This window comes from Astatotilapia calliptera, chromosome 22, assembly GCF_964374335.1.
Source record: "Astatotilapia calliptera chromosome 22, fAstCal68.1, whole genome shotgun sequence".
In the NCBI taxonomy this organism is placed as follows: Eukaryota; Metazoa; Chordata; class Actinopteri; order Cichliformes; family Cichlidae; genus Astatotilapia; species Astatotilapia calliptera.
In genome coordinates, this window is record NC_137442.1 from 1,997,567 (window position 1) to 2,007,485 (window position 9,919).

The 9,919-nt window shown below is 37.2% G+C and overlaps 2 protein-coding genes across 4 annotated transcripts; one reads left to right on the forward strand and one right to left on the reverse strand.

Annotated features, from left to right (window-relative positions):
• The first annotated feature begins 993 nt into the window (after positions 1-993).
• Positions 994-4,955, forward strand: LOC113014399 (uncharacterized). The gene is made up of 5 exons (XM_026155904.2): positions 994-1,851; positions 2,120-2,216; positions 2,589-2,699; positions 3,146-3,312; positions 3,645-4,955. Exons 1-5 carry the CDS (start codon positions 1,496-1,498, stop codon positions 4,102-4,104), a joined length of 1,191 nt encoding a protein of 396 aa, XP_026011689.2. The 5' UTR covers positions 994-1,495; the 3' UTR covers positions 4,105-4,955.
• Positions 4,956-6,092: 1,137 nt separating this feature from the next.
• On the reverse strand, positions 6,093-9,331 carry LOC145423467 (uncharacterized). Of its 3 annotated transcripts, XM_080296025.1 has the most exons (7): positions 8,789-9,331; positions 8,574-8,676; positions 8,218-8,320; positions 8,086-8,138; positions 7,894-7,972; positions 6,787-7,676; positions 6,093-6,678 (listed from the first exon to the last, which is right to left on the reverse strand). In XM_080296025.1, the coding sequence occupies exons 1-6, from the start codon at positions 8,968-8,970 to the stop codon at positions 7,117-7,119; spliced, it is 1,080 nt and encodes a 359-aa protein (XP_080152151.1). In that variant the 5' UTR covers positions 8,971-9,331; the 3' UTR covers positions 6,093-6,678; positions 6,787-7,116. The 3 variants fall into 3 exon arrangements, 1 of the variants encoding a protein (XP_080152151.1); XR_013904512.1 differs by lacking the exon at positions 8,789-9,331 and having other exon boundaries at positions 6,787-6,980; positions 8,574-8,588; XR_013904511.1 differs by having other exon boundaries at positions 6,787-6,980; positions 8,218-8,911.
• Positions 9,332-9,919: the final 588 nt, after the last annotated feature.

Consider the following 9,919-nt stretch of genomic DNA (forward strand, 5'->3'; position numbering starts at 1 on the left):
TAAGTGAAGAGAATCTGGACTAAAAGGCCTAGACTTATGGTTGTGTGCTGAATCTATGAATCAAACTATCACCTGGAAACATAATTAACTGGTCCATAGCTGTGAAACTGGACATGAGTTCTTGATTCTATGGAGATTAACAGTAATCCAGAAATTTACAAATTTGTCCTGGTACATCGCGTAAATGTTGTCCCTGGGACATCGCGTAGATGTTGTCCCTGGGACATCGCGTAGATGTTGTCCCTGGGACATCGCGTAAATGTTGTCCCTGGGACATCGCGTAAATGTTGTCCCTGGGACATCGCGTAGATGTTGTCCCTGGGACATCGCGTAAATGTTGTCCCTGAGACATCGCGTAAATGTTGTCCCTGAGACATCGCGTAAATGTTGTCCCTGGGACATCGCGTAAATGTTGTCCTTGGGACATCGCGTAAATGTTGTCCCTGGGACATCGCGTAAATGTTGTCCCTGGGACATCGCGTAAATGTTGTCCCTGGGACATCGCGTAAATGTTGTCCCTGGGACATCGCGTAGATGTTGTCCCTGAGACATCGCGTAAATGTTGTCCCTGGGACATCGCGTAAATGTTGTCCTTGGGACATCGCGTAAATGTTGTCCCTGGGACATCGCGTAAATGTTGTCCCTGGGACATCGCGTAAATGTTGTCCCTGGGACATCGCGTAGATGTTGTCCCTGGGACATCGTGTAGATGTTGTCCCTGGGACATCATGTTAAAGTTGCCAGAGACATACCATATGAAAGTTTAGCTTCTTTTAGCCCCTGTTTGTTTTATATATATATATATATATATATATATATATATTTTTTTTTTTTTTTAAATATTATATTTAATATTTACATTGTATTGCAAAAAACCCCAAAACAAGTTAAAATGAATTAATGAATATTGACTAATTAAACCTTCGTTATTTTTCCACCAGAAATGGACGACATAATTAGAAGAAGTGTTCTGAATGAGGAAAAAAAAAGAACTGGAAAAGATACACAACTTTGTGTGCATGTGTCACAATGCCAGGAGGACCCATTCAGTGTTGTGTTAGAAAAATTGAACTCATTAACCCTTCATGGACATTATAAATGTTTAAATGTTGCCTCAGGTAAAGACAGGAAAAGAGACTATTACAAATTCAACTGCATCAGAGCTGGGGAAAAAAGTCGAAACAGCTACAGAGCAGTGGGCTGTAAGGCCTATGTTTCATTTAAAGTACTCAAATGTTGGAAAGACCACACAGTCATCGTGCAGCGTACATATGATAAGCATGATGGGCATGATCCTTCGGACCCAAAAGACGCACATTTCAACAATATTTCCAGTGATTTGAGGAGGAAGATTGAGGAACTGCTTTCCCTTGGAACTAAGCCAGCCATCATACTAACCGAATGTCATAAATGGGCCAAAGAACATGGACACAGAGATCTTCACAACAGAGAGCATTTTGTCACACCACGTGACATTGACAGTGTTAGAACCTGCATGATGAGGAAGAAGCACTTTAACTGTGGAGACAGTCAAAGTGTACATACCTTACTTAATGGAAAACATCAAGAACATGTTCTCTTCTATCAACCATACACATCTGACCAAGAACTAATGATTGTTTTGCAGACACCTGTAATGAAATCAAACATGGAGAACTATGCAAAACAGTTAGTATTTGTTGACACCACGCACTGCGTTAACCAGTATTCATTTCCCTTATTCACACTTGTTGTAAGAGATGATCATGGGCATGGAGTCCCTGTGGCCTATGCTATTGTCAGCAACGAAAGTCAGAAAACCCTGGAAACTGTTCTTGGAATAGTTTGTGAGCATTTCCCAACTTCCCCGAGGTAAATAATACATTGACAGCTATTAATTTTGAAATAATTCCTTTTCAAAAAAGTTATAACATGCCAGAATCTAATGCTATAGCTGCAGCATGGGCTGCAAAAAACTTTCCTTTCCAGTTGTTAAAGTTATTCCTATAGGCTGTATGCAGTATTTTATACATCTACTTGTGAGTTGAAATGTTTAATTTGGCATTGAAGTGGTGCTTTGAGATAGCAAAAACATTTTCATACTGTTTAATCTCATTTAGTGTTTTCTTTTTTTCTGTAGAGCATTTATGGTTGACAAAGACTTTGCGGAAATAAATGCTTTGCAGAAGGTTTTTCCAGAGTCAGCTATCCTTCTATGCTGGTACCATGTCTTGCAGGTAAACCACATTGTTTTCTTTTCACGTTGTCTAAGATGCACCTGAAACACATTTTTACAACAGGGTCCTGTTGTTATGATTTGCCTCATTGTGATATTCACCTACTCAGGTTAATGAATATAAAGGGATAAAATGTTGAGTGACTATGTCCATCCATTTAAGACCACAGTGCACTCATCTTCTGGTGGCTGCTTCCCAAAGCTCTTTTTGACATTTAAAAATATGTTTGCCTGGTTGATTTCTGTAATGCACAGGTCCTCTTGTCCAGTGAGTGACAAAGTAATTTTTGACGTCAGCTTTCTTTTATGCTTTTTGTACAGCTGCTCCTCTGTCTCTCTCTCCAGATTAACTTTTTTTCTCTTACATTCACAGGCTGTTAATCGATGGCTTTCAAAATCAGAGTCCGGGGTCCATGGGCTTTCTAACACCCAAAAGAGAAATGAAATCATTTCTTTCTTTTGTAAGCTGAAAGCTTGCACATCTGTAAGTGTAATTTGTCTATTTCACATTTTGATTTCTTGATTACACTAAGAGCATAATAACTTTCAGTTGCTAAAAAAAGTTACAGAGATACAAAATAGATTTTTGAAACAATTTCTAAAACTGGCTTCTTATCTTGCTTATCAAAACAAGTACTTAAGCTGTGCAGAACATCATTGTGTCACCCACTGTGCAGTAGAACTTGTGAGTGGGATTCTTTCACAGACAGATGCTGAAACCAAATATGCTTATAGGTTTAGTGTTCCTTCTTAGCCATTGTAAGGGAAGAAATAATTGCTTCTTAATACAAAAACACGACATATTATTAATAACTTAAAATTCTTAATGTTATTCAATAAAAGGAAAAGGGCTTCAATACATAATATTAAAGATTTCAATAGGTCTGTTAAATGGATTGAAATATATTCTGTTGCATCCAATTCTCTTAGGAGGACGACTTTAAAGCCACATCAGCAGAGTTCTGCCAGACATTTAAGCAATACCCTTTGGTGTGCCAGTATTTTCAGAAGCACTGGGAAGGCATTGGCCACATGTGGTGTGACTACGGCCGTCGCTTCAGTCACGCTCGTTCTGAAACAAACAATGTGATTGAAAGGTATGATTTATTATTTTGACCTCATTCAATTGTATTGCTGAAAAAAAGATATTATGCTTTAATCCAAGAGGCTAAACTGAGTAGGTTCTTCATGTCATTGCCAGAACAGGTTTTAGGCAAATCCTTTAAATTCTAGCAGCGTTTTTTATGTTATCACAACAAAAAACAGAGTAGGTGGATTTGCCTAAATCAGCTAAACCGGCACAGAGCATTCCTTTATAAAAGACGTGTGCAATAGGTATTCCAATTTTTTAAAAAATAATACAGTCTTGATTAAAACTTTAAATTCCTTCAATTACAGTTACTAATCATTTCAAATAACTGTTTTTCAGATTTTTCCACCGCCTGAAATACCAGTTTTTATCTGGCTACACGAATAGGCGTCTGGATGATCTGATTGAAGTGCTCCTAGGGAAGGCCGACTACTTCTCAGTCATAAAAACCCTGCAAGATGTGGGCCGCATGAAAAACAGGTTTGCTGACACCTTGTCTCAAGTTTCAGACTCTGCTTCAAGACTGATGGAAAGTGGTTGGGCTCTTAAAATTACAGTCAAGAACAGCCATGGAGTTAATGCATATCAAGTCCCATCTGAGTCAAGAGAAGACATGGTGTATGATGTCTGCCCTGTTGAGTCCTACTGCAACTGTACATATGGCTTACGAGGACTTCTTTGCAAGCATCTAGTGTTACTTGCAAAATTAGCAGAGGCTGACAATGACATCTATCCAAACATGGAAACAGACCTTGGCAAGAATTGCAGTGAAAGAAAGGCATTACTTTGTACACTGTGAGGACTTGAAAGTGATAAAAATGCCAAGTTTGTTTGGAAATCTGTGTTTTTTTGCATCGGCTGAAACACTTCAGTGCACTTGTTGTACGTTCTCTCACTATAACACATGTGCTTGCCTGAAGGTGGCTTGTAGCCATTTTAAACAAATGAAAAACTCTCTGAAAAGTCCTCTATCAACTTTGAATGACACTCCTGTAGTTGAAAGCACAGACAAAAAATGCACAGAAGATGCAGTTGGAAAACTAAATGCTGTTTTAGACACAGTTAAACAGTGGGCATTCATTCCAGAGGGTATTACTGCAATGATAGATGAACTGCATACAAATGTCTTAAAAACAAAACAAGTAGGCAAAAGTATATGCCAGTACGAAATAAAGACGACAGATAATGCACGCAAAATTAGGCCATTGTATTCTAGCAAGAAACGTTCGGCCAGCATCGACATTCCAACAGTCTGTGAAAATGAATGTGAACAGTCGATAACCACTGAAAGAGAGACATCCTCTGGAGAAAATGAAAACCTTTTGGAATACAAAACAAAAAAGAGAAGAGTTAAAGCTAAGTATATGCACAAGTAGACTTTTGTGTGACATTTCAAAGGGACTGCATCCATTACTTCTGTTTATTGAAACCTAAAGCTGAATAGTTGTCTTAACTTTCTGCCACGGAACAGATGAAAAGAAATTGTTTGGTCTCTCAAGCAGTTGTTATTTATGTGTGTTATTCATTACTTTGGCTTGGTTGCTGTTTTTGATACAAATTCATCTGTGCCCATTGTAATATTTTCATATGTTACTATTTTTATATTGCTATGCATTATAAATAAAGGATTACTTATTACTATTAAAGGTCTGCATTTGTAATTGTTGGTATTATTTATAAAATATGCGCTCTTAAGTTTTTTGCTCCATAAAACGATACCTGTCACTTTTTGGACATAGAGTATCAGCTGTTGAGAATCCTGGCTCATGCAAAATAGAAGTAAAAGGTTTCAACATCCAGCCTTTTTATGATTAAATACAAAGTGTAATAACAGAGTTATTGGGGTGTGATTTTGTTAATAGTTAGTCTTAAGTATAAGTTTAATAGTAATGAGTAAGAAAATATAGCCAGAATAATGGAATGAGACTAACACCTGACCTCACACTGAGATTTGGTATGAAGTGGCATGTTTGTGCTAATGCTGACATTGGGGCTCAGAGTTCCTCTGTGTGTATATATTTGTGAACGTTAACTTGGCTAATGTCCAAGGGTTTGACTGCTTTCCTGTTGGATTGTATCACAAAGAACAGGGATAAGAGCACCAGTGGCCGTGCACACCCTCATCTCTCTCCTTCACCCGATCATTAGTGTTGGAAACCGGCATTAGCTCAGAGTAGATTAGACTTCAGTATAGTGCAAGTGATTTGATTTTATGATTATTTGATTCAGTTTTTTCTGTGTTCAAGCTCAATTACTTTAATAAAATATGTTGAATTCAAACAAATAAATAAACAAATAAACTGTGGACATTACCCTTTTAAACCTTTCTGAAACAAGACAGGTAAAAACCAGTGTATAAAAGTTTACATAGGTATAAATAGCTCTAACACTTTACTCCAGCCTGGCGTCCACACATGTGGACATCACATTTTGGGTTATTTAGACCAAAATACTAAATCTTGATCAACAAGTGCCTGATATACAGTTATGAGGACATTATACTGCAACTGTTCTATCGAAATTTCAAATTAATGTCCTCATATGTGGCTCTCATTTTTCTCAGAAACAAAAATTAGGTAAAAAAAACAAAACCTGGTAATTCTTTCTTTTTACATTCATCGGGTTCCAATCGGCCCAAATATCAAAGAGAAATTAAAAATGCATGCCATGGAAGATTTCGGGTCTTAGGGGGTTAAAATGACCAGACCCCTCCGGCCTGTTTTCCAGGCCACTAAATTAAACCCAGTCAATTACCAATTGAACAGAATAAAAACCTACGAGGTCCACTAATAGTCCAAAAGTCCAAATCTTTAATAGAAAAGACAGGCAGAACTCAAACAAACAATAATCCAAACGAGGAGCATATATACACACTGGAAAGTAAATAATTATAAGTTATTAAATCAGACTAATTAAATACAGTAAAACTAATAAGGGAAGACGAACACACGGGAAATAAAAATAACAGTGTAAACATACCAAAACTCAAAATAAAACAGGAAAGCTACTACAAACCGAGTGTGACACAATTACATTCATATTGAAACATATGTGATAATTTTCTTTCTTTGTAGCATTTTTAAGATATGTGTTAGAACAGTCATTATGCTGTTTGGATTAGGAACCAATCATTTTTGCCAAATAGTTAACACAAACTTAGAACAACAATGAACAATTTTCAAGATTCTGATTTACAGAACAAACAAAAGTCACAAAAGGTTTCATTATTTAAGAGACAAGATCAAGTTTTTCACACAGGAATGAAATGACAGAATCCAGTGCAGCGGGGCCAAAGGTGTGTGTCAGCAAACTGAAGGTTGAGGAATCAGTCAGCTCATGTTTAAGATTGTGTTGGATTTTGAGAAGAGTCTGTCTGTTATTAGAAAGTAAGATTAACAATGTTACACCAATAACCCAAATACGGGGAAATGACAAATAATACCAAAAAAGATACAACTTTCATATTGTTTTACTAACTTACTTTGTCATATCAGCACTTGAATGGTCGATGCCTTTACAGACCATGTCTGTTGTGACATCGCAGGCCAATCTTCCGGCAAACCCGAGGGCTAGCTCCCCAGCCTCCTCTTCACTCAGAACACTAAACACCGTTACTTTAGTTTTGGCCTTCTTAGGCCTGTCAAGAATCATTGTGGGCAGTTTGGCTTTACGGCCCTAAAAAAGAAAAAGTGCAAACACCAAAAGAGCAGAGAGAGACACACACACGCGCACAAAGTTAAATGCTTTTGTTTACATGGTGTAATTGTGTATATGTTGCAGCAAATGCACAATTTCCAGCCACATTGTCACTTCATTGATACGAGTAACCCGGATTTATTTCAGGTGACATCAAAATCACGAAATGTATACCTACCCCAATCAAACCTCTGAAAACATGAACTGACATGTTCTCTGCGTTGATTCTGCGCTTGATCTCGTCTTCTGTTATTGTGTAGGTTTTCTTTTTTGAGCTTGGTACAGATAAGCGACCATGCACTCTGTAAACTGTACTAGTTCCTTCTGAATCAGTTTGAAATTCTGCATCTGCATCGATCCTGTCAACATCATCAGCAGCAGCATTATCTGTACTGAGACTTGTGCCGTATACTTCTGCTTCTTTTTCATTGTCTTCAGTCTGTGTACCTTCATCTCTTTCAGTCTGTGTACCTTCATCTCTGACTGTCAGTCCTCCTATCTCACTGTTACTTGTCGATTTGCTGCAGATGTTCTCTCCCTTAGGAACTTTTCCTTTGTCATTCGCTGCCTGATGCTTTCCCTGATGACATTCTTCACTGGCTACTTCTATTGCTCCTCCTGTATAGCCACCCACTATGCTGCACAACTCCTTTCCCTCTGCTGTGCTGCACTGTGCTGTTACATAAAGAAGAATGATATAAACAGCACTATATCAATTTAATTGTGAAGAGAAATCCCCACAATACGACACAGTTATGTCTAAAATAGTTTTGTGTAAAAACTGGATCTTGAAACGTCCACTTTAATTACACAGTCCTGGTGTGCAAAGGCAAAATTACGAAAAAAAATTTCACTTTAAACATTTTTGGACATTAGTTATATTGTGACTTACTCTCACAGAAGATACAGATGCCACAAACAGACTTTGAACAACGCATGTGCTTGTATGCACCACATTTCTGGCACTGCACCTGTGAATTAAAAAAAAAAAAAGAAGAAGAAGAAGAAATAAACAAACAAAAAACAAATGAACAAAGTCCATTAAATAAACAATCTATATGGCTAAGGACATGTCATAGTGTACCCGGTCTTTGGCTGCAATCACACACCAGCACTGACTGCACTTCCTAGTTCGATCTGCAAAATATAATTTGTTTAAGTACAAGTTACATTTTCCAATGTTAGAGAAAAAGAAGGCAGCTAATTTTATCTTTACCTATTGAGGAAAATAAGTAGTGGCAAAGTCGGGACCTGAGCTTTGTGATTTCAGTGTTGTACTCCTCCACTTGTGTTTTACTGTCAATGAGAGATTGGGCAAACTAATAATTGACGAAGAAAAAAAAAAAAAGAACAAAAAGAATTAGATTAACAAAGAAATGTTTGTTTGTTTTTAACCCCCCCCCCCGAGAAAAACAAAACAAAACAGAGCAACCAAAGCAAAGCATTACTGCTGAAATGGTTCAATCTACAAAAAAAATTGAGATTTTACCATCCTGCCTCTAAGGCTTTAAAAACTGAATAGGCAAAAATGTAAACATTACTTATATAGGTTAAAGCTATAGTTTTCAGTACCATTATGACATGCACTCCACATGAGTTCCCATCCTGTTGATGTAAGTGGCTCACATGTGACAAGGTCCACTCTCCAGCGCAGCCTCTTGCTGAAGCAAATGAGCTGAGAGATCGCAGTTATTACAAATAAAAAGCATATAGAGAAATCAATAACCACGTTCGGTAATGATTTCAATTAAATTAAATATGTTATGTTAAATATGTTAATTAATTACCTCCAGTTTTTCAACACCGCACTTTTTCTGACCTCCGACTCGCCAAATGAATTCATATAGACTATGGTCCTCTTGGGTATGTCACAAAACTGTTTTGTAAAAAGATGGATATGGTAGGCTTGGGCCTTGAGCTTTCCTAATGAGGGACACTGAAAAGTATCATGCACTAGAGAGAGTGTCATTTTTGGTTTACATTAATTAATTTCTATAGTGTGTACAAAACAAATCAAGACCACAGACTCAACACGCACCACTCAATTTTTGGTGTTCTTTATCAGTTGGCCAAGACAGAAATGTTTTAATCTGTGTGCATTGCTTTTGAACAAGTCTTTACACAGAAAAGGTTTCAGAAAGGTATTTTTCAGGTTCTCCTGACAAGGCTTCAATTTTGGAAAATGCTGTTTGTTTATAGTGGCAACTTATAAACCCTTTGTGATAAGAACATAGTTACCACAGTCCAAGTCATACCTTCAAAAAGTATGCACTTTGTGCTCTTGTGGACCCATCCAAAATTTTTCCAGTGATTTGGCTTGGTATTGGAAAATAACATAAATACATGTTTTCAAATACATTACAAAAAACGTAAACATGCTATGTCATTATGATCAAACAAGCTTTTCAACATACCTCACACTGCAAATAGATTAGGCCATCTATTACCTTATAAAACAAATAAATAAATACATATAAATAAAAACAGAACTAAGGAATACGATTCATTAAGTAAATTGTACAATAAAGTGTATTTAAAGCAGAATTTAACATTAGTTTTATGACAACATAAAAGGATTTTTATGTCAAGAGGTACCTCATCTGAAATGTTAGTCTGGTCAAACAGGGATTTCAAACTTGAAATACCAATAGAGTTTGGTCCAGCTACTCCCACAAGGTAATCTGTGAGAAAGCATATGCTGTAGTCAACAGATATCATTTTCTTTTTGCATGCTGCAACCATCATCCATTTCAGTCTTCTAGGAGCTTTGTCTGGTTGTAGTTCTTTTTTCTCCTCCTCTCCCTTCATCTAGCTATCGAGCTAGTGGGTAACAGACGTCTCCGAAAACATCGGAGCGCTTTTGAAAATATGTGGTGTCCTGATAAACTGAGCCGATATTTGAGGTTTACACAGCTACA

What these genes read in the sequence shown, in the direction of transcription:
- LOC113014399 (XM_026155904.2), top strand. Translation starts at nt 1,496, where the DNA reads ATGATGAGGAAGAAGCACTTTAACTGTGGAGACAGTCAAAGTGTACAT. An exon ending in CATTTCCCAACTTCCCCGAG is followed by an intron (nt 1,852 to 2,119) that starts GTAAATAATACA and finishes TTTTTTCTGTAG; the next exon opens with AGCATTTATGGTTGACAAAG. An exon ending in ACAAACAATGTGATTGAAAG is followed by an intron (nt 3,313 to 3,644) that starts GTATGATTTATT and finishes ACTGTTTTTCAG; the next exon opens with ATTTTTCCACCGCCTGAAAT.
- LOC145423467 (XM_080296025.1), bottom strand. Translation starts at nt 8,970, where the DNA reads ATGACACTCTCTCTAGTGCATGATACTTTTCAGTGTCCCTCATTAGGA. An exon ending in CTACTTATTTTCCTCAATAG is followed by an intron (nt 8,139 to 8,217) that starts GTAAAGATAAAA and finishes TATATTTTGCAG; the next exon opens with ATCGAACTAGGAAGTGCAGT. An exon ending in TGATTGCAGCCAAAGACCGG is followed by an intron (nt 7,973 to 8,085) that starts GTACACTATGAC and finishes TTTAATTCACAG; the next exon opens with GTGCAGTGCCAGAAATGTGG.